Source organism: Vicugna pacos, chromosome 10 (assembly GCF_048564905.1).
Source record: "Vicugna pacos chromosome 10, VicPac4, whole genome shotgun sequence".
NCBI classification, from domain to species: Eukaryota; Metazoa; Chordata; class Mammalia; order Artiodactyla; family Camelidae; genus Vicugna; species Vicugna pacos.
Window position 1 is genome coordinate 38,380,633 of NC_132996.1, and position 25,275 is coordinate 38,405,907.

Here is a 25,275-nt window from a genome sequence, read left to right on the forward strand (position 1 = left end):
AAGGTGTATGTATAATGGACTAAATCATTAGCTCTGGCCCAGTAAGACAGATGCCCAAATAAAATCCCAACCAACCAGTCCCTTCTGAAGAGACTACTGCTGTTTGGTCAGCGATCCGAGGAGGGGACATTGCCTGCATAGCACACAGTACAGGCATTTGAGTAACTCTAAAGTGGGGCCTAAAGAGACATGAATATTTGGATCATACCATTCATGTCTGAAAAAGCAAGTTTCTCACAGAGATATTTTAATAGGCTGAATTCTCTTGCAAAGATTAAGTTCTTACCTAATAAATGCCATCATTAAATATGTTTCTATTGACATGCTATCAAAACCAAAGAATGTAATTTGTACCCATAAAGAATATCTTCTTTAGTTTCAAAAACCATGATACAGTCAAATGAGGTTACATGAATAAATATATGGACGGATCAAGAAATCAAGGTTTGTAAAATATTTTCTGATTTGCTTAGATTAGACATATTTAATAGTTTGTTAAGATACTATAAATATGCATTGATATGTCCAATGGATTCAAAGTGAATTCTGTTTACTAGTCAACATAACTCCCAAATAAAACGCTTCACAAGATTGGCTAAGATACTGTAGTGCAATGTATAAGAGAAGGAAGATGAAATTACTGAAGCAGTTATCTGTCCTTTAGAATTGCAGCATGAGAACCAACTCCAAGGATTCATATTCCATGATCTATTAGTTTTGTTTTCCACAGATTTTATAAAAACTGTTCTATTTCTGTCCTGGAAAATCAAAAATGTCTAACTTTTTCTGGTCTCCATATTAGGGGAAATCCATACATGTAACAAATTAGTGGAATCACCATTTTCCCCAAAACACAAACAGAGGGATTTGAATTCACTAAGCAAACAGACTCTTAAAAGACCTGTTAATGTTAAAGAATTTGAATAATCATTTAAAGTTATTAACCTGATTTTTTTAATGGTAAAAATTGAATCATCAAAACTATAAAAACATTAGTTCCCCAAATCCTCTTACTTTTCAACCTGGCTTAAAGACCATGCATGGTCTTAAAAGTCTCTTTAAAAATTTAATTAGAATTTACCAAGGCAAAATTACATTAAAATTATATTCAAGAAAGGAAAAATATATAAACCTTGAAATGATTTTTAACTACATATACAGTTTTGAATGACTGCGGATAAACTAAGCATGGGGACTTCTACAACACTATCTTAATCATGCCTTTTCCTATCTCTAATGAAAAATCCTGCTTTTCAATGTGTGCAAATCATTTCAGGTTTTCACTTGTTTCCATTATAATAGACCCAAATGTGTTTGTGTGTGGTTGTTTTAAGAGCTTAGACACTCCTCCCTTTCTTTCTACGACAGTGTACAAATTCCAAAATAACAGTACTAATTCAGAAGTCAGCGTTCTGAACTAGAAGTAAAGAATAATCTTGAATGAACCCACCTGATACCTGGGATCTATGGTCAATTGCCATGGCTTAATCTTGCTGACCAAGTTAGCAAATAGGTTCTAGGACACAAGAATTCTAAAGAAGGAAAAAGGCCACGTATGGAACCTCAAATTGTCGTTGCAGTCATTTGCTTTCAGAAGAGAAGTTAGGTTTTAAATTTATCACCTTATTTTACTCATTGTTTTGTTTTCAAAAGGGAGAATGTTTCTTTCATCATAGAAAAATGTTTGAAGCATCTCTTAAATCTCATATTTTGCTCAAATTAAAATCAGCTCAACAATAGTCTCTCCCCTAAATTTGATCATCTCTATAGCTGGTCAAAAACTGTATTTGAAAATACAGTTAACCCATTTCCCTTCCAAAAAACAACCAAAAGTCTGAAAATCAGATACGTGCTTTCTAAGTGTCAGAGATGAATCTGTTTTGTGTAAGAAGTAAGTGTTTTTCAGTATTTGGAAAATTCTTTGAATGGTCTCATACTGATAAGATAAATACTGACAAGATATGCAGTGAAGCAGTAGCTGAAGACAGAATGAACTGCAAATACAGGTTATTGCTTCCTCTTATTTTTTAAAATATGAATTGTTGTTACAAAGAATCCCATATTTCTAAGATTAATGTAACTGATATTTTGAATCTGTATCATTTTATAATTTATACTGCTAAGATCAAGTTCTGACTAGCTTAAATTTTTAAAAATTTAAACAATGAGGACTATCTACAAAATTTAAAAGCAATTAAACTTCTATTAGAAAACTTGAAAAATCAATTTTCCCATCTTCTCAAATTGAACATTCTGATGAATAATATTTTAAGATCATGTTCTATAGTTTTCAGAAAAAAATCGATTTTAAATAGCTGAGTTATAGCTATAAAATCATACATAATCAATAAATACCTATAATATTTCATTAAAATACTTTGAATTAATTTGGCTACTATTCATCTGAGATCCTCAGTACCACAGGCAAACATCAATTAAGGCAGCCACTTAATACAAACAACTTTGGACTAAGAAGTGAAATATAACCAAAATAAAGAAGCAAGAAATAAAGAGGTAGTAAAAAGCATTAACAATAAGGAACTGATATGGGAACATCTCAGGGAATTTCTTCTATTTCTGCTTAACAAATAGGAGAAACAGAGAACTAAATGATCAGGTTATTTAACACCTACTGAGTTCTTAGAGAGGGATCTAGAGAAAAATGCAGGAGGCCACAGGCTAAAAATCTTGACCTTAGCAGTAGGAGACACACTGAAAATTCTAATAAGGGCAGAACAAGGAAAGACCTGGACAGTTATTTAATTAAGGATCTCAGCATGAGTCATAAGAAAGATATCAGGATGAGAAATTATTCCAGGACTTAATTGTAAAGGCTGACTGTCAAAGATGCCAGAGACATTCCATCTCCTCTATGTTTGGGCTCTGTTTTGAAGCATATAGACTTGAGTATGGAATATAGTATCAGAACTGATGGAAAAACAAACACAACAACAAACACTGGCTAAAACCTCCTAATAAAGCTAGCTGGACAAAATGCCAAATTAGGTACAGGTACTTTTTCAGGGACCAAATCAGAATTTCAAATGCAGTGACTACTACCTGGAACACTAAGTGTGATTACAAAAATGAAGCAAAGATCTAAGTTAAAATCACTGGCTTTCATCGGTGAGATGAAGATTAGAGTAAGCTATGACTTTATGCAAATGATTTTTTAAAAATACGGGAAGGTATAATACCAATCTCAAGGAAAAACTAATATAATTCAGAATATACTGCCCTAAGTAGGCTGAATTATAGATCCCTGTGGTTAGAAAATATCCACAGCAACCAAGAGAAATCAATGAGGCTATGATGGGCATATATAACTCTGGGGTCAGTGTTCCTGAGGATTAATCAGCAGACAACCAGCTGCTTATTCTAAGGCTTTCTAGAAGTTACACACCTATGTTCTTATTAAAAAAATGGAGACCACTTCCCTTACCTATCTCAAATAGCTGAATTAACCATCAATTTCTAAAGGAATGACAGAAAACAGAATTCCTTCCCAGGCCATTGTCATTATGACCTACCTATTGTGTTATCCTTCCACAAAAAAAAGGAATTTCTAAGTTGTGTTACAATTAGTCAGGAACAAGTTTTTCTTCCTTTTTAGACTATACACTCCTTGAAGACAGACAATTATTTATTAATTTTTATATTAATAAAATAAGTGCAGTTAATATTTGTTAAAGAACAAATTACTACCAACCTTTTCCTAGGTCATAAGATTCTTCTCATAATTAGCCCAATTAGGCAGTCCTAACAAGCAAATAAACATAAGCTTCTACCCATGACATTATTAGATGGTAAAAAAAACAAAGCAGAAAGTAGTTTGTGGCAATAAAACTAGCATTTGTATGCTACCTTGGAAACCGTTAGATTTCTACTAGATTGTGGTTAGGCAAACGGCAGAAGGAAAAAAAAGATAAAGTTTATTCTGCTACACATCGCATCAGAAAAGAATGCTTTGACCACCACCTAGTCAGTATTTCCTACATCCACTTATACAATTGAATACAACATCCTTGAAGAACAGCCCTATTGGTGCTGTTTATAAGAGAAGGGTGCACTTGCAACATTTTAAATTCCATTTTCAAGGAGGAAAGTATCTAAGCATAATCAGTCGAGAGTAATAAAATACACTGACCTGGATCTGTTGCTGCAGGAGATTAATTTTGTGCTGCTGTTGCAGAAGTTGCTGCTGTTGTCTTGCAATCTATCAGAAATAAAGTTTCATTAAGTTAAAATGAAATGCTTACACCTTTGCCATTACCTCAAGTATCTCTCCTGGTATTACAAAAATATTTTACTGCACTTCTATATGAAAGAGTTTCTATAAAATGAGAGAGGCAGAATCAGAAAGTTGGAGAAAAGGAAATATTTCAAACAGGCACCATCTCTCTGCTTACCCCTAAATCTTTACCTGTACATGAAAACTACCCCTCGTATTACATTTGTGAGCAGTTCATCTGTAGTTACACCAGTCATCTGGAAAGAATGGGAGTTTCAAAATCTGATCCTTGGAGAATAAAGACAGGAAAACTCTGGCTGCATTTTTCTAAGGAGCTTAATTTGGGTTTAAAAAGTAAAATCTGTAAGCAAAGATAGAAAAGAACTTTCTATTACTTATGGTATGGTCTACTTTGGTGAAATGTTTTCTGATGTAAAGATTTTCAGAACTGATAACACAAATATTGTCAAGGGAGTGCCAAAAAAAAAACAACAAACAAACACATCAAAAGTAAAAAATCTTTCTTTTTTTTGTTGTTATCATATGTGATGTACAAAGTATTTTTTAAAAATGAACAAAATTTAATATTTAACCACATATCTTTTTGAGGGTAATGTGAGAATTTTACAGTACAGGATCCATGTAAGTTTTGTATTCCCCTGCTTCATCCAGTAATCAAATTCAACATCTTAATATGTCATCTGGTCTATAAAAAGAAACATTAACCACTTCATTCAAGCCCTGCTGAGGACTGAATCTGCCCCTCAGGAGAGCAAGCAACTTCTCTAGGTGCTTACTATAAAACACGAGCTGGGCATCAGGCTACCTGTTACCTCAAAAGCTGAGCTGCTGTAGCTTGAAGCCCTGGGGGATGCCCCTTAGTGAGAACACACTCACTGCCAACCTGGGAGGCCAGAGAAAAATACAGCCAGAGAACACTTACAAGGACTTGGTTTAGTGGTGCCCTATAGGCAAGAGCTATGCTTTTTTCTTCTTATTTCTTCTATTCCCAAAAACCAATATTCTAGAATGGGCAATGTTGAAAGTGGAAATAAATGTGAATCATCCCTCAGCTGTATACTTCCTGAGTCCTTTGCTATTTTAGCCTAGAGTAGAGAGAAATATCCAAATCACATTTCCTTAGCAGAAGATGACAAAACAGCAGTCTGCTCCCAAATGTTGCTTTATGGGTTCTGGTGGTGACGGCTTCATACTGGAAGTCATGATAAAGCTGCCCCTAATATAGGCTACAGTTCGAGAAATGGGACCACTCCTCCCCAAAGTTTTATAAGCAAAATGGAAACAATATTTAATCAGGTTGGAAAGGCCCACTCTGCTTGTCACCATTCAAATCAGAAATGGACAACTCACTCTGCAAATCTAGGTGTACATGCTGGATCTGTGAATATTTATTTCCTCTTTGCAAACCAGTGAAACACCACTAGGCATCTAATATTGATGGTCCCTCCTAAATGATAAAGTGCTGCATAGAAATGCATCCAAAACACCACAGTGCAATTACTATCATCCACTCTAGACGTATGGCTTTGACACAGTGAAGTATGGTACATAAGCACCATGTGGCTCAAATTCTGAATTTTATTTGCCAATCGGTTGAGCTACATGCTCGCTTCATTGAGCATGACAACCTAGTTTTAAGTGTCATTTAATTTTCATTTTGAAATATAATTACAAAGTGTTCACTGTAAGATATCACTCGTCTGCAAATGTGTCAAGATTAATTTGTGCTAGCTTATTCACAAGTGTCAATAGTTAATTACTGTGTCATCTCTGGATGGCTAAATGACATTCTAACTTCTGATTTTTTACAGTGTTCCTTTATGTTATTTTCCATTAGGGGCTGAGTCCATATTCCTACATGTGGGCAAATATTCAAGCATATAAAATACCAGACGTCACAACTCATTAAAATCAACAGAGCATATATTGCTCTATATACCCCTATAAAATACATTTAACTGAAAAGATAATTCCAGTAATAATGTCAGATTCCTAAAAACTGCACATTAATTTGGGCCTGTCTGATCTAAAGCATCAGGGACTACTCTATAGGACCATTGTTGTTAGACTAATATACGCTTATGAGACAGGAAAACCACTTGGGAAAGTGACTTATTTTTAAAAAGGTATACTTTAAACTTGGCTATTTTTTTCTTCTTTCTCACTTCTATAACAATGAAGTCAAATCTGTATAGGAGTCATGTGTGCTAATTTGTTTTCAGTGATCTGCCTATGCTATAAATAGAATGATAATATCATTTATTATCCAAAACCAGGACAACTTTTGCAAGTGGAAGAGGGAGTATTAATAATTACTCTGGAAAACAGGCATTGACCAGAGCTATTCTGGAAAAGCTGAGACATATGGTCACCCTATCTTGGACCAGTGAGCTGAAAGATCCTCAACATCTTTCCAGACCAGATCCTCTTTCTGGATGAGAAGAGTAAGGCCCAGAGAGAAGCAACTTAAGCTACATTGGGAATATATGTGATGCCTACGTGAATAAGTATCCCTGAGTAATTAATCAAATCCAAATGTTCTGGAACAATGTTATCATTTCAGTTATGCCCAGTTGCTATGATGCCTTTCTTTGTCCTCCACATATCCTCTCAGTATTCTCGAAGACCCTGAATTTCCAGAAGGCTTTCCTTTCTTTCCTTCTTCTTCTTCTTTTTTTTTTTGTGTGTGTGTTTTTTGTTTTTTGTTAGGAAAGCTTATGATAAATAAACCAATCAATGTGATTACTCGCTGAACTTGGCACATTCCACATCTCCAGTTCATCAGCTCCTTTTGCAGGGCTCACCTGTTCTTGCTGTTGGCGAGCAAGGTCCATTTGCTGCCGTTGTTTCTCAATTTGTGAGGCTGCCAGTTTTTTCTGTTCGTCATGCGCTGCCAGGAGCTGCTCCCGTAAACTGATCAGCTGGGTAATCATGGTCGAGAGCTGCCGCTCTTTCTCTGCCAGGCTCTCAGGTGTACCTAAAATGGAAGCGAAAAGATACTTCACAAGTCTGAGAAAAGTCTGAATGAATTAGGGAAGGGGGTGGGGTGGGGTGGGCAGATTTAAAAAGGGGCTTTCCTAAGACACTACAATATCTGGGGCAATAAATGGAGGTCATTGCGAGTGTAGGGACACTACAGAGCAGCAGTGGAACCAACACTGGGTTAGTCATTACCCCTGCGAAGAAACGGGATTGTTGCCGATAAAATTCTCACTCACTCTTCCCCCTCACTCTTTAAAAGAAAAGAAAACAAAGCAGAACTACCTACTCCATCCTCTCCCTTTCATCACATTCCCCTTCCCTCCTAACCCGAATCTATCTGATCAAGCTAGGAATCTTACACTATTTAGTACCAAAGAGTAGAAATTCTGGGTTATATTAATATTCTATAATCATCTTTACCCTCAGTGACTGACAGAGGATCTAAGACATAGTAGGTGTTTAATAAAAGTTACTTAAGGAATTTTTTGATCACTGCCCCCATAAAATTTTTCTGTTATGCAAGAATTTGTTTCTGAAGCTCAGAAGTCAGGGGTCACTCTCTCGGCCATGGGACAAGTTCTACAGAGTTCTACAGTTCTTGCCTCAGGTAAGAAAGGATTGAAACTGATTTTTTTTTTCTTGTGAGGGGCTCAAGCTAAAGTTCCCAAGTTTATCCTTAAAGGCAACAGTGTTGCTTGGAGGACTCCCTCACCCCTTTGTCATTTGTCATTCTTCAAAGGGAAAAAACATTTGAGGTTGAAAAGGTTACGATGTCGCTGCACACTTACGGTATGCACTAATGGTGCTGAGCAGTCTATTTATGGGCAAATTGCACAGCTCTCCTAAGTAAAGGGTACAGAATCCTTTTGTGAATCTAAATTAGAGCATTTCACTGCAACATAAGATAAGAATTTCAACCCACTGTGTTTGAGCCACATAGGTTTCATTATGAAGAAATGATCTATGATTTGAAAGCTTTTCAGAAAGATGCCACCAGCTGTCAAAAGAGATAAAGATTGCCGATTTTTTTGTATGTATGTTGAAGAGGAGATTTCCAATCTCCTTATGAAACCCTCCTCATTCTTGCTAAGAAAGCACACGGACAAGTTGAGAAACTGAAAATTTTTAATTAGGAGTGGGCCTATGTTTTGAGTGGGCCCATGGAGAAAGAGAGCCTTCAGAGGATGTTGGCTAGTCCTCACTAGTTACGATTCTCACAAGGGAAGACTGATATCAGCAGAGATGCTGTAATATTTAGAACCATCTTGGTACAATGAATGCCAGTTTAAGCCCTTAAGAAATAAGTAAAAATAAGTAAATAAACAAACTGTCAATATCCCATATCCTTTGAAGATTCACTGAGCTGAAAGGTGGCTTAAAATCAAAATTAAAAGAAAAATAAGATAGTAAGATGATGTTAGAAAATGTACTCCACTGATAAGGAAACAAATACTGTGTCAAGGATAGTGACCAGCTGTGCTTTCTAGCTACTGAAAGTGGTTTTTTTTTTTAAATGAGTTTATATTTCAGCAATAGGAATTTCAGCTTCATAAAAGAAAGAACTTCTCGATCCAGAAACATTAAAATACAAAAGTAGGTCCCTGGAGGCGATCATAAAATCTCTTCAAAACCACAAGCACAACTAATATAAATGTTAATGATCTATAGGAATGAGATGATACCAAACAAGTATGAAATTTGCTTATTTACTCATTTCATTAATTTTATATATATTTTTTTATTGACGTATAATCAGTTTACAAGTGTCAATTTCTGGTGTACAGCATAATGCTTCAGTTATACATGAACATACATATATTTGTTTTCATATTCTTTTTCACCATAACTGATTAATTTTTAATTAAAAAATATCTTCTGAATCTCAGGTACTATATCAAGAACTAAGGATACCAATACCTTGGCAAGAAAAAGCAGACAGAGTTCCCTACACTCACCTTAATCAAGTAATCACACCTATAAATGTAAACTACCAATGACAATTACAAACAAGACTGATATTTAGGGTGAGGCTTAACCAAGTTTGGGAGACTCAACTGTAGGGAAGTTATGCTTGAAAGAGTAACAAGTTAACAGGAAGATGAAGAGTTAACTAGGCAGAGTAGGAGGGTGGTCAAGGAGCTTTCCAGGAGAAAACAACAGAGGCAGAGGCCCTATGAGGGGGCAGGTGGTGGTGGAGAGCATCAGTGTGTTCCAGGAATTGAAAGATGGTAGCAAAATTTAAGAAAAATAAAGAGGAGTAGAGGACTAGCTGAGGCTAGAGATGTTGGAAGAGGTCATATCATTCAGCACCTAACAGACCATGCTTGATGAGCTTCATATTTATTCTAAGAATACTTCAAAATTATTGAAGCACTTTAAACAGGGGATGATATAGTTATTCTGGCTACAGTGTGGAGAATAGTTTGGAAGTTATGAGAACAGTTAAATGGGCTCTACACACATTTTATTATATGCATAGTTTTGCAACATTCTGATCTACATGCAATTTTCTTGTTATACCTATGTACGGGAAGTAAGTTAAGACTTATTGGACACCAGGAAAGTTACTGTACCATAATTCTTTGCTAATAAAGAAGAGCATTTGTAGGAAATTTTGGGCAAGGACCAACACAAGAGCTGGATCTGGTATTTAGATTCCCCAGTAAAGACTGGAAATTGTTCTCTCTCTCAGGTTAAACAGTGTCTTTTTAATATATTCCCCTTTCTCCTCTGCACAGGCAACACATAAATGTCTTCAAAGTCTCTTCTGTTCAAGGTGAAGCCAACAGGTCTATAAACGCATTGGTGCTTCCAATGCTAATCAACATGTATATCTGAATTTACAGAACAACACCATTTAACTGGATCTTTTTAAATAATCAGCATGACATTCAAGTTAATTGTAAAAATTCAATGACATCTAAATAAGGTTTTCATCAAACTTGAGAAGAAAACAAGCCAGAGATCAGTATTTTTAAATGAAAGAGTTAGGTAGGTACTCATATAAGGCTGTTGCTATCTTTTCTTTAAGTTTGAGGAGCACATACATATCTGGAATAGATAAAAGTGGCATGATAACTGCAGTTGGAATGAAATGTAGTAGTACAACAATCTAAAATTGCCCCCAAATGGGAAATGTATATAGCCATTAGCCCCTGGGGTGTCAAGTTAACGAGAAATCAATTTATACCACACAACAGCTTACATTCTCTAAATGTGTAGGTTAATTTGTGTGTGTAGTCATTTTTCTGTTCTGTACTCACTGTATTTGTTCATATACAGTGGTTTAAACCCAGGTATTTAAAATTTGTGGTGCTGGATTTTTGTTTTAATTAACAGTAAATGTATATGCTTGTTATAATAAAAATAACATCAAGTCCAAATCACACTGACCAACCAACCTTCAAACACATGTCACTTCATCTCAGAAAATACTCATTTAATTGAACATGAAGCTTTGCCACGGCAAAGGAACGAAAATTGCCAGAGTTGTTGAAAAAGTAGACAATTTATGAGGCTTAGTGGGGCAACCTAAATACATGTTAAGGAAGGCAAACGACCATATAGAATGCTCTTATGAGGTAGTCTAACTCTATCTAGAAAATCTTGTCTTAAATTATGTTCCAAGGTTTGGTGAAAACCAACTTTAAAAAAAAAATTGATCAGATCCTGAGGGTCTGCCCAGGCCAGCAGAGGTCATCAGTAGCTGCCGAACATCATCTGTTTCACATCTTTTGAGACTATCTTAAAATGCTTCTCTAAGAAGCATTGCCAGAAAATAGTCTCTTCCCCACAAAAAGACAGGGGTAGTTTCATAAACTGAAAAAAGGGAACCAGAAAAAAGCGTCCATACACAACTTCTCTACAAGTCAAGGTGCTTGCTTTTATCCAGTATCACACACAGTCTGCGCCTGACACTCTCTGCTATAAACTGTATCTAGTCTCCAACTCCAAAGACAGTGCAGCAGGTTTTTTGTTTTTAGTTGCTTTTTTTTCCATGGGGTCGTCTTTATCCCCAAACCACATCTGTCTTAAGTTTCTCTCAGATTAGTCAGGTGGATCAGTGCTCCCCAGGGCCTGCTCCAGCTGAAGTATTTTAATTTGACTAAACACCTGATTTATTTTATCTCTCCGATGAGAAAGGCAGTTTGTCTTAATAGAGCCTGTCAGCCCACAGCCCCATTCACAGCAATTTACAGGCAGCCAGGGACGCTGGAAGAGAAGAGTGCCGTGATTCTGTATTTTATCCTCCTCCAGAAAGCACCTAAAAGCAGCTATTCACTGCTACTGCATGTGGCATTTTAGAACTGAATTAGCTTTTTATTCAAGTAACTACACTTGTTGTGAATAGCTTATCTGTAAAATTGCTACATTCACTACTGATTTTATTAACCTTTGGCTCTATCACAAAATGGTCTTCAGTTAGGAAAGACCTTTAAAATTGACACATTTTTTTTCTTAGGAGCCTTTATTCCAGTGACTTCAGATTTACTGAGTTTGATCCATTGAATTCTTTACCAGTTGTACTTAAAATTTTGAGTCTCAATAGGAAGTCAATAGTGCGTAAATAAGGAAACACTTTTCAAAATGTAAATATGGCAGCAATTTCCCTCATCAAAAGTTTTCAAATACCATCTTTCACCATAACAGTTTCAAAATCAGTCCTCTAGCCTTTTTTGGTCAAAATCTGAAGAACTTGACAAAAATTAACTAAAATAGACTATTTATTTTAAACTTTACAAACTGCAACTACCTGTCCCTAGGTCCAAAGCCAACAGAGAAAATTCAAAATAGATAAGAATTTAGGTAAAATAATAAGACAATTAGGATAAATCCCCTCTTGATATAGAATGAAAAATTAAAATTAAAAATCAAGTTTAAAATTTAATCTTTTTTTTACATCAGCTCATAGAAGTTAGCACTACAATCTGCTAGTTAATTTTGCCCATATGAAATATACATAATTACAATCAGTGGTGCTAGAAATAAGACTGGGCATTGGGAAGTCCCTAAAGACTCCACATCTGGACAAGGGAGGCACCTTGCAGAGCACTTTACTAAATAGATTTGCCTCACCTCTTTCACAATATTTCCATACCTAGGACTTTCACAACATAAAAATCTTAAACAGGTCACTCTCTTAATAGCTGTCCTCTGAAAGTGGATCACTGATATGTGGTGATAACTGTCTTTCTAATGAGAAAACCCACAGCAGTGGAAAGAGAGACAGAAAATTAGAAAGGTGGGGGTGGAAGGAGCCAGAAAAAGAAAAAGAGAAGGTGGAAGAGAAGAAGGAAAGAGGGAAGGAGAGAGAGGGGGAAAGAGAGAACGAACACATAGGGACAGCTAAATTAAGTCTTGTAAATTTCTCAACATGTTTTTTATCTCTTCATTTTTATGAAATGAAGGGCAATGGTGTTAAAATACAGTGTTTACCAAGCCAAATAAAACTAATATTAACAAATGGCATTATCTAGAAATGTGTCCTAGGGAATTTAAAATAAGACTTCTACCTAACCATTCTCCTTTACTGGATCACATGCTACTTTAATAAACTTAATAGGACTTCATAATTAAATTATAAGAAGCCTGGTTAACGAAAAGTGTCTGTGCTTGGAACCATAGGGAGGGGTGGCAGTGACACTGGAATGGAATTCTGATGGAGATATACTTTTTCACTCAATTCTAGAAGGGATTAAGGAATTTAACAATAATTCCAAGGCAGCATCAATCAAGGAACTCAGCCAACAACTCAGAAAGATTTTAAATTAAGTCGAAAAGAAAATCTCTTAAGAGTCAATCCCCTAGTCAGTTCTAATTTTTTTTTAATGGACATTGTTTGAGAAGAAAGCCAAAATACAATGCTAGTCATGAAAGAAAGCTGCATTTGATCTTTTCTGCCCACAGGTAACCTGGTTAAACTGCTGTGTCTCATCCTGCAGCCTCCTCACACATCAGATGGGCTGTGATGTCTCCACTTCACAAGCTCAGTCCATCATTTAGCATTGGCCTTTTTTTGATATACCCTTCTTTTAAATGTCACAAAATAGGACAGCAAAAAGTCAACAAAAATAAATAGGGTAAGCTGAAGAAACTAACAATCTATCAGAAGGTCCCCTGATAAAAGTTACTTTGTGGTGACTGCCTGAGAAAGGAAGCCCTGTCCCACTGTACCAGCAGCTAATTTGAGTTCTGAATCTAACAGCAGTTTTAAAAGCTTTCCACTCTAAAGGGCTCCAGTGCATCATAAAGATAAAGGATTTCAGTACAAAACCACCACAAAGACCTCTATTATCTTATCAGTCTTTGGTTACAGCAGCTGAACCAATATGACTAAATTCTGAATGACTTTTTTCAAAAGAGCAAAATACTGGAATTTCTTTGTTTTCTCATCAGTCAGCTATTGTCATTGCTCCCATATGCTACTATCCACTCCTTAGTAAATAAAAAGTTTAATAAATGCAGCAATTGTGCTCTTAGGAATCACTTAGGGACCACTACACAGGAAGTGTGGCTCATGGACTGAGGTACAGGCTAGGTTTTTATTTTTTTTTCCCCACCCAATGTATGAGAATTTCTTTCTTAAAATGTAAACAACTCTCATTTAAAATGTCATTAAAATCTTACTGTGTATGAATAAGACAAGGAGACCCAGGGACTCCCTAAATTAAGTTTGAACCCTCCTATCTATCCCAGGCACACTCACCTCTCCTTCAGCTTCCCCTCTTTCTAGCTGCAAAAGGAAGTCTATTCCTGGATCAACTGAGGTCTATTCATGTTGCAGATCCCAAAAGAGCACAAACAATCCATGGAATTCTGCCATCTAGGCTCCTAAACTCACAGCTGGGCCTTCAGCCCAGTGTGCTTTATTAGCCCATCCTTTTGGGGTCCGGAAATGAAGGTATCCTGAAACATCTCCCCTTCAGTATAAGACAGGCTATCTTTACATTACTGTTTTCTATGGATAATAAATGGTCAGTGGCACAACTCCATAATTCACACATTAAAAGAGTAGCTTCTGGTCTTTCAGAAACATGAAATCCATTGGTCCTTGGGGAAAAAACAATAAAGTTATTTTCTCAATATTTCCACTGAGTATTACAAGATTGGCTCTTTCTTTAGAAGCTCCACCAGAGTTAGAAGATAGGAAAGTAAAGATTAAGAAAAATAGACCTTGTTTAACACAACACTGTCTTAAAAGAGTTTATGTGCTATCTCGTCTGATCATTATCCTAAATGTGGCATTATTTTCATTTCACAGATGCAAAGCTAAGCAACTAGATATAAAGAAACTTGACCAAGTCAGAACATTTGATTGGATTTGAATTCAGGTCTTCTGGTTCTTAATCCAAGAAAGTCTAGAGCCTAAGGGAGAGCTATCTTCCCATGCCTCAGATTTAAAATACATTGCAGGGAATTTGTAAAAGTTAGGAGCAATGCTCTAAGGGACTTAGAATTTTAATGCCAAGTTTAGAAATAAGACTTCTTATTAAGACTTTATTTACAAATTAAAAAGTCTAGAAAATAGACTAGGCAATCGGACAACCAATGATGTGTTAAAATTGAATGTTGATATTTTACAGAAGTAAAAACAGATCCTAATATTAAGTGATATGCCTGCAGTTATTCAGAAAATTAGCACCTAGACTGGGAGTCAAACTTTGTTACGTTTAATCCCCTTCTCCCCAGTCTCTCCAATGAGCATATGGCCTCCTGGTTCCAAGCAACTAAAAAGATTATGCAGACCATGGCATTCCCAAATATTTCAGATTCAACGCAAATGTTCTGCTGCTGTGGAGTACAGTGTGCCTGCAGGCTGACATAGTAAGGTGCTGACCAAAAGGAAGTTACCCACAGAAATCAAAGTGTGCCTAGCAAGGTTTGAGGAACCTCCCAGATACAACTAAGGCAACTGCCTGTGCAAACACACCATATACTTTGCCCATTTCTAGATTGTATTTATAACTTGTCTAGTGTAAATCAGGGCAATCCTTGCCTTATCCCAATATGCCTTGTTGCACAATAATAAGTTGCTTAAACTTACATAGCACTTGTTTCATGATAAGAAGAGCCTGATATTTATTAACTCAGTTATTCCTCATAACAATCATATGCAGTAGTTCATATTGTTTTCTGCATTTTAAAGATGAGGAGATTGAGGCATGCAAAGGTCAAGGAATTTGCCCAAGTCCTAAGCTATTAAATCATATACCTAACATTCAAAATCATGCAGTTTGGTCACAGATTCTGTCCTCTTAACCACTATGATAAATGGAAAATTGGATTCCTAAATAACCTTCTCAAAACTACTTCACCCAGTAAGGTAGCTGAAATTCTCCTTATAAAGTTTTTGAGGGTTTTTTGTTTTTTTGTTTTTTTAAATACAATGTTTCTCGAGGTCCTCATTAAAATGAAGTACTTACTTAGGGGAGTATCTATGATTCTCTTTGTTCTTTAAGATAGCTCAATCCACTAACACAAAGCCCTATTCACACTTCAGTCTAAGTCACAAATGATTACCATTGTTTGTAGTTAATCTTTCATTACTAATACAATCAGTCACTCTCCTACCCGCTCTCTTTCTCTCCCTCTGATTTTATTTCTTCCAAATTCTAAACTCCTGGTGCTGAGACCCCACCCCCCACCCCCGCAACCCTGCAACCTAGATTTCTATGTGTATCTCCACCAGACCTTGTATGTGGACCTGGACTCTGAAATCATGGAATTTTGGCTTTTCTCAACAGGCTGATTTGGATGATCCTCTGGCTTTTAGTGCCCTTTTTGGCTGATCTGCTAATCCCCCGTTCCAGGTCTGGCATCATGAAATGTATCCCTGACCCCAACTACTTGGTCAGCAATTTACATAGCCCAGTTAAGGCCGCCTGTTTTTTCTGTATTGTTTGTAGGTATTAGGACATCTCAGTGGGCCTCAATGTTCCCAGTGCTAATAAGACTTAGGTGGGCAGGTGTGCTAAAATTTTTAACTTAAAACGGAGCTAAGAGAGATTATTTTTGTTCTTACATAATAACAGGTAGTTCACAGTTTCCCAAATTACAGCACTGAGTATCTGATCAGATAACAGATCAGTAATACAGAGTCCACCCATCACAAACTCGCATTATGGGTCTGTAGAGGGAAAATGGAAATTTTATATTGATTCTAAAATTGCTGTTTCTTTGTTCTTTCATAGTTGAATACAGCTGGATAAATAGCATATTCTTTTCATTCTCAATTTTTAATTTAACAATGATTTCTGGGTACAATAGGTACTATCATCAATGTATTATGAAAATATTATGTTCAGAAAGCTTCTTTGAAGGTTATCTTATGTTTCCCATGGAGAATTGACAATATTCAAGGCACAAATATTAAGGAATGACAAAGAAACAAAGACAATTAAAGCCTGGGTCCAGAAGTGAGCAAGGGTCTCCCATCACAGGATAATTTTGAACATGCTGAAGCAGAACATGAACAAAATAATTAAAAAACATTTCTAAGCCTTTTAAAAATTAAATCAAAAGTCAACATATGTTTGGCCTATAAACAAAAGTAGTTTAGTTACAAATAAGATGTCCTATTCTCATTCTGGAACATTCTCTTACAAATATATAGAAAAGCATGATTCAAGATTTTAAGAGTTATAATCACTTTATCAATAACTGCAGGTTATAAATAGAATTTACAAAGAAGTTTACAAAAATCACTTTCTAATGTAACTTTAAAATGTTCATGATTTTACAATTGTCAAATGAATAAAAATAAAGATTTTTAATTATTTTTTTAACTTGAAGGCAAAAGCTGGATATGTGATCCAGAGGCAGGAAGGAAAAAACATATTAATTAACATTTGAGTCACATAGGAAACAGAATGAGACAATCTATGTGGTAGTACTGAAAAATGCCACCTTTTGAAGATGCAAACATTTGAGAAGGCAACCAAAAGATAATTGCAATAGTTGCATTTAAGGGTGATACTTAAAAAGATCTTTGCTTTTAAAAGATGATTATAACATCAGTGGCCCAGAGTACCTGCAGAGGCAGCAGGCTCTGTAAACACATACATGTCAAGGACATCCTCCCTCCAGGACTGTCTTGGCTCCCCACTCAGGTTTAAAGACTGCTGTGAATTAGATAAGAATCATGGTGCTACTCAGAATTCTATAGAGGAAACTGGTAGGAAATAAGAGCAAATAATGGACCACAATGGGTACTTCCTACCTGACTATTAGCTCCTTAAGGGCAGGGTCTATGTCACATGCTTCTGTGTGACAAAACACAGACATAATTACAACAGCTACCACTTATTCTGTGCTCAGAAAACTTAAAATGAACCTAATAACCAATTCTAAATCAGTAGTTCCCAGAATAGTTGGAGATAGGCAGACAGAGCAATTAACAAACCAGTTGGAATTGCTCTGAACTTCAGCAGTATTTTATCCATGTCTGAGTTGCTTTCAGTTTGGTAACCATTGTAACTAACTAAATTTAATGGCTATCCCCACTACTGTGTAAGTAATAGAAAATCAAATCCAATAAAAAAGATAGAGACAAATAATAAAATTTAAACAACTAAAGAAATGTACTTCAGATTTAATCAAAATTTTGAGCACATATGATGGTCCAAATACTTTCTATGTGCTACAGTTAGTACTTAGCATTTTATCTTTTTCAACATATTTTGGAAAATGAGGCTGAAGAAGGTTAAAAATATGTCCAGGATCATACTGAGCCATGATTCTAAGTCAGACGGTCTGATCTCCAAACCCAAACTCTTTCCAGTAAACCAGAAATGTTTATTGGGAGAAAAAAGAAAAAACAACTAGTTTAAGACAATAGCTTCATACAGAGTCTTCATGAAATTCTTTTGCATTTTGTAAAATTTAAATACTTTATTGCTAGATGTAGTGGTATTAAAAGTTAAACTAATTTATATTTAGAATAATCATAATTTAATATTATTTATGATAGTGTGAACAGTAAATGAAGTCTAGTGGCTTAGGGGACTGAGTCTATATAAATAGGTTTGAAAATTTTCTACTCAGAAAATGTTACACCTAGAAATTCAATTTTGAATTATATGAAGAAAAATTCAAAAAGTTCTATGAATACAAACCACAATTTAGAAGGCAGAATCAACTAAAAACTATATAAATTATATGGACTAAGCAATTATACAGGAACCATTCAAAGGAATTTATATCATTGTATTAACTCTTTCTAACATCACCTTCTTCCAATAAAATTGAATTAATTACATGCCAAGACAATGTAATCAGAGAACAGGTTATAACTCTTAATTGCCCAAAGAACTGCTGAAAGATTTATAGTTGATTGGCCAACTTACTCACCTATCCTTATGCTACCAGAGCTTTTTCAGGAGGATGTTTTTAATAAGTATACTTTGGACAACAAAATCCATTCTTTGGTTGAATTTCAAAAGTTGGAAGAATGACTCTGACTGTGTCACTATAGACTGATCTGGAGCAGTGTCTCTCAACATTTTAAAACCTATGCCCCTACCCAGCTTTCTCACTGTGCATTTTGTAGCCAAGAAGATTTTGTTCAGTGGATTCACTTTCTACAGTTTAAGAAAATAATAGGTGTACTGAATGAGCTTTTACAAACTACGAGCAACCTCACTTGAGATACCTGCTCTACTTGTCAAAACAATTTTAATTAAGTTAAGAGGGTATTTGTAGCTTGTTTCTTTTACACCTACAAGTTTAAAACAAAGTTGAAAAAATTTTAAGTGCTCATTAACTTTATAAAAACAATGCATTCTTACCATCTTATTGACAAATCTGTAGCATATCTCTTAACCTCTTTAAAAAATGTTGATCAGTTTCTTTCTATTTAATGTGCCATGATTCTAGCAGTACTCAATTATCATTCACCAATGTTATTTTATTTTGTTATATTCCATGACAATTTACCTGGTTACTTTTTTGACAACAATAACAGATAAACTCTTCTAAGTTACTCAGTTGTCATTTGTCTTTTAATTTGTGTTCTATTAGTTATCCCCCAGCACCTAGAAAAGTTTCAGACACATAGGAGGTCTTCAATAAATACTTGTTGAAAGGAATTCTAATATGTGAGTACATTCATATAATTCATCATCCAAATTAGGACATTTCTTAAATGAAAGGAGATGCTGTTAATTAGTACATCACAAACATAGGTGTAAACCAGAACAATCCCAGGTAAGTCATAACATATGCATATTCCAGTCCTAATTTATTCTCACTTAAAGTCAGTTTCTGACTAGGTAATATTACATAAACAGAATCTTATAGTGGATTTTATAACAATTTCATAATATGAATTTTATGTTGTTGGTAAGCCTGAAATACGGATGACACAATTCTATAAAATAATTAGGCTCAATTCATCATTATTGAAAACATGTGGAAATTCATAATAAACAAATAAATATAATAGACACATTATCTACAGTAAAACCAACAACGTAATCTTGGTTTCATGAAGCTTGTACAAATGCTCCTTATTTGTCAAATATTTTGAAGAGAATTTTTTTAGACAGAAATTTTTAATTTAACATTCACAGAAACAATCAATCCATTTTCCATGAAATGTAATTCCCAATTAAGGGGCTATTAAGGTCATGTTAATTTTTCCCATTTTAGAAGAGAAAAACATAATTTTACTTATTAATTAACTAAATAACACACCAGTGTCCATGTAAAAAAAATGAAAATATCAAAATATCTATATCTTACAGCAATATATCATTACAAATTTTAATATTAAGTACAGGTTTGTCTTTCATATAATGAAAATACAAACACATGAATCAATGAAAACTTACCTTTGTTTTGGAAGATTCTAAGACTTTGGGTTATATGTGAGGAAGTAATGAAAATTATTATTAAGGAAGACTCACCGAAAGTCCTGTCTAGCATAAAAATAATAAAACACAAACTTTCCTACTTTAAGTATAAAATTCAAGTTTTTGGAAATCTAGGCAAGACTTAAAATTCAACAAAGGCCACAAAAATCAATGATCTTTGAATAAATTCAATGGCCAGAGTATTTTCCCTCAGTTCTACAAGACAATATTAGAAAATCTACACATCTACAATTATTTCAGAGAGTTTATAGTTAAGTTTCTAGAAAATTAACAGTAACATCATTTACCCAATTTCTTACTAATACAGAAAAATAATTTCAAAATTATATTAATTCTCAAATTAAAAGGAAACAACTTATACCTCCAGACTGAGCTCCATTTGAGTCCTAAGTTATATTTTCAAGCTTACCCATAGGTAGTTCAAACCAGAAATTATTGAGTATGGCTTAAGAAAGGGGGTGGCAGGGAAGGGAATTAAAGGTTCTAAATGAAATACAATTCCTACCCTAATCCCATAAATAACTGTATTAGTAAAGCATAGTCAATTACCAAAGACTAGACTGTAATTTAAAAATTGAAGAATCTAAACCAAGTGAAGATTAAAAGGCATTGTGAAAGCAAGCAAACACCAAAATACAAGAAAGTCTACTAAATGTGATTTGGGGGAAAAAGTTCTGTCATTCCTGGAGCTTTTCAGGCACTGTTTTATAGGAATACCCATGTTATGTTGTAAGAATGTTAGTTCATAGAAGCAAAAACTACATTAGAGGCAGTAGAAATTTAAAAAAAAAAAAGCAGAAAAAGTCTAAAATACTGAAGTGTGCATTAATTTAAAATCTTCCGGACAGCATAGATCTACAAGTGATTAAATCATCACTGCAATCCAATACAACTAAGTAAAGATTTGGTGTGAATTCGGAACCAAATTCATTTAAGCAATAACTGTTAACATTTGCATAAAAATTTAGTTTTCCAACATCTTTATTTAATCAAGAGTGGATTAGTCAACTCAGAGCAGAAAAAAGAGGAGAAGGAGCAAAAGTGACTCAAGCATATATCAGTCCTCTGTGTGGCAAAGAGATGAAAGAAACAAGACTCTCCCAAGAAGATTCACAAATTAGAATTTTGGGCCAATGTATTCTAGGTAATGAAATATACTTTGGATTCAGACAAAACATTTCCAAGTTTTAATATCATTACAACAAACCAAAGACAAGTGAGTTCCCAGATTATCAGCCATGTTTATAGTCAAATGTAAACACTTAAATTCATTCATGAGCTAAATATAAATGTCTGAAGTAGCTGCTGTTTGGAATTATCTGTGTAACTAAGATCACAGGTAATCAAGAGTTGACTACATATACTCTTTTGTTCCTTCCATTTGTTCAAATGAACTGAATAATCAACAGCAGATTAGACCGCTTAGAGAGTCTAGAAGAGTTTTCTCTGGCAACCCAAGAAACATAAGGCAGGGATCATCACAAGGTGAGGTGACTTTATTATCACTATCATTCATTTCATTATCATTACAAAATAAAAATCACGGTAAAAATTCCACCAGGTTAGTGACTCTACCAAGATAAAAATATATAGTAAGTAATTATTCAGTAGTAGGCTACTCATTTAAACCTTCTTTTTACTTGAGTTAGTAAAGTGATAAAAATCTACCATAAAAATGGTCTTAGCCTAAAAGTTTATGTCAAAATGTGTTTATAAGGTTAAATATTTAGTTAATATAAGGTGAGTAGACTTGAGTGGTAACACTGTTTCAGCTAATCTGTGCGTGAAAATAAGCCAGATAAAATAATAATCAAAATAACCTAAAAAGTACTAGAAAGGGTTTTCACACACATTAGGACTTTTGAAACTTAAAACCACCTTGTAATGTAGCTGTTACGGTCATTATCATCAATATACAAATGAAGGAAAAGACGGAGAGAGGATACAAAGTTTACCTAAAATCACACAGCCAGAATTTAAACCCTAACTCAAATTTACTTCCCTTTCCACTTCAAAACATCTGATTTTTCTAGACTGATACTCTGAGTATAAATTTTCTTATCTTGATGTTTCACAGCTCTCATTAGCATCAAAGTAACAATGTGCTTGTTCTTCCCAGTCTGAAGTCCCAGACTGACTCCGTACACTGGAGAACTGGAAGAAGGGAGACGGGTTGTTTATGTGTGAGTGTATGTGTGTGGATCTGGTACGTGTATGTGGATATAGCTCCAAATGTATCTTCCAACATGAACATAAAACAAACAGTTATGACAAAGTTCACTGCATATCTGAGTATTTTAAAGGAAAAAAGGGGAGCATTATGAAAGAAAGAAAAAAACATCTTGCATTTCTCCCAGTCAACCCAGCTTATTTGTTCCCTGTTATTTTCCCTTACTGGTTCTACCACCATTAATCAACATCTGGAGGTGGGGTTTTTTTGTTTGTTTGTTTGTTTTAATTTTAATTTATCCTTTCTATTAAAAAATAACATGAAATGACTTTTTTAAAGTATATTCATGTAAACAATTGTAGACTCCAAAAGTCATTGTAAAGAAAGAAATAATTCAACACCCAAGTTTTAAAAATCAGGAAGCTGAAAGACAGAAGGGGAAAGTGAACTGACTGTTTACTTAGTTACATAGTTAACTAGCTAGTGACAGTGTCAGGACTAGAACCTAGAAGTCCTGATCCTCATTTCAGAACTCCTTCCACTGTAATATGCCACCTCTTAAAAAAAAAGTGAAATATAGTATCTGAGGGTTCCAAATCTTTGGATTCAACCAACCACAGATTAAAAAGTCAGAAAAAAATTCCAGAAAGTTCCAAAAAAGCAAAACTTAAATTTGTCCCACTAGCAGTTACATTGTATTTACAACTATTTACATATTTACATTGTATTAGGTATTGGAAGTAATCTAGAGATGATTTAAAGTACATGGAGGGGAGAGTGTAGCTCAGTGGTAGAATCTGTGCTTAGCATGCATAAGGTCCTAGGTTCAATTCCCAGTACCTTCATTTAAAAAAAAAAAAGGTTACATGCATATACTACATCATTTTATACAAGGGACTTGAGCATCCATGGTTTGGAAGGAGGACTGGTCCTGGAATCAATACCCTATGGACACAGTGGAATAACTGTAATCCAATTTAAATCTCTTTCAGAAGATCGTAGATTTGGATAATTATTTTCCTCAATCCACTTATGAAGCAACAGTGATTCTTATTTTAGCATATTTTCAATTCCTAAAGTATATCATGTAATCTAACAATGAAATGTTAGTCAAATGACAGAAGCAATCAAAAGGAAAATATTTTAAGAAATACAGCTTATCCAATGATACTAAGACTTTCACTCTGGAATCTCAGCATGTGAGTTTTCACATGTGCTGGTTTAAGGAGGTTAATCATAGTTTAAATGATATTTTTTCAGAAATAGCAAATCAGGATGTTTTATAGGGAAAACAGTTACATATGGACTTTGAAAGATTTCAGTGCCCACCATCAATCAAATGTAGCAAGTGGAACTTTATGGGCCACAAGAACCTTTGCATTTCATTGGGCCATGTATGTGAACACCTGAGCGCCTGAGGCTTTCTGCAGATCCTAATTTGCCTGAACTAAGAGTGAGAGCTGTATGAAAAACACTAACCTAAGTTTCTTAGGAAACAAGTGTCATAACAACAACAGAAGAGTGACCCAAATAATCAGTGGCATTTTGAGAGTGTAGGACAACAGAAATGCAGAAAGTTATAAAAATTTAACAGACAAAATACTCAAGCTGAGGCCAGATAAATCACGTAAGTGTACAGTATGTAGTAAGGGTTCCCTGTTGGTTAGTATACAGAGAATGACAGAAATAGGAAAAAATGATTCAAAAATGGTATGATGCTTATCTTATCATTTGTAAGGTGTTTAGTAAGAGCTATATAAAATATAGTATAGCTATATAAAATATTTTATTATCTATGAAGTTGTATAGTGAAAAGTGACTGGAATATAGATCAGGAGATCTGTATTCTAGTTTCAGTTGTGCCGCTTGTGCAAGTAGCTCTCTGGGCCTCCACTTACACCTACCTGTAAAATCAGGGTGTTGGACTAGATCATCTGCAAGGACACTTCCAGTAATGGGTTGTAATGCTAGAAATGTTCCTTGAGTATAGACTCTGTAATTTTAATATTTTATAAAAACCATTCAGTCTGGCCTATATCTGTAAAGATCATTAATATCTTGGCAGCATGAGAAAAAAATCATTTATGTTACCAAGAACTATAAATGTAAACATATTGTATGTATAAACATACAAGTACTCATTAGGTTAACATTATATATTAATATAGAACCCAGTATTAACTTTTCAGATGTAATTTTTATTTTAATTAATTTTTGAAAGTAAACTTCACTGTATTTAAAAAATTGTTTTCTTTTACAATATGTGACATTACAATTAATATCAGTTTGGCCAGCAAACTCACTAATTTACCAAATATATTTTCATGACGTTATGTTTACAAAAGAAAAAACTCTACTGGAATAAAAGCAGAATATATAAGTTGAACTTACATCATTCTGTAAATAAGGAAATATAACTTTTAATTATTTTTTACTTATCACAGTTTTCTTTGCAAGTTCACTGAGTTCCATGTGTATATTTTAATAATCATCAGACTGACAAAGCAGTATGCTGAAGTGTGGAAGAGCGTGGGCTCTGGAGCCAGATTTCCATCTTCAGCTCTACCGCTTCCCAGGGCTGTACCTCTGATCTTACTGATCTCTTATAAAACTGGAATAGCAACCGAGTGCTGTGCAGATCAAGTGAGGTAATACAAGTTAGTACATGTGAAGCACTTAGAACAGTACTTTCACACAGAGAACATTCAATAAGTCTTCGCCATTATGGTCATATAATATGGTCTATATCAAAATCCATTTTAGAATCTATCCTAACAATGAAGAACAAAAGTTTTATGATCTAGAAACATTATGATTTATTTTATTCTAAATGTTTAGTGAAATTCTAAAATGACAGACACTTTCATTGACTATAAAATGTCACTTTATTCCAACTTGCTGAAAGTTGCAAATTCACGTATGGTAGAAAGGATCATGGCATTTCCCCAGTTAAACTCTTCAGTGACACTCCACTCATAAAGTCCAGATTTTAAAAATGG

The 25,275-nt window shown here is 34.7% G+C and overlaps 1 protein-coding gene across 32 annotated transcripts in view; it reads right to left on the minus strand.

Moving 5' to 3' along the window:
* Positions 1–25,275, minus strand: part of SOX6 (SRY-box transcription factor 6) — a 626,002-nt gene that overhangs the window by 195,012 nt on the left and 405,715 nt on the right. For all 32 annotated transcript variants that reach the window (XM_072969599.1, XM_072969571.1, XM_072969578.1 and 29 more), the window contains 2 exons: positions 7,057–7,229; positions 4,148–4,216 (listed from right to left, as the gene is read on the minus strand). In XM_072969599.1, coding sequence (XP_072825700.1) covers positions 4,148–4,216; positions 7,057–7,229 — 242 coding nt within the window. The remainder of the gene's footprint in view (positions 1–4,147; positions 4,217–7,056; positions 7,230–25,275) is intronic.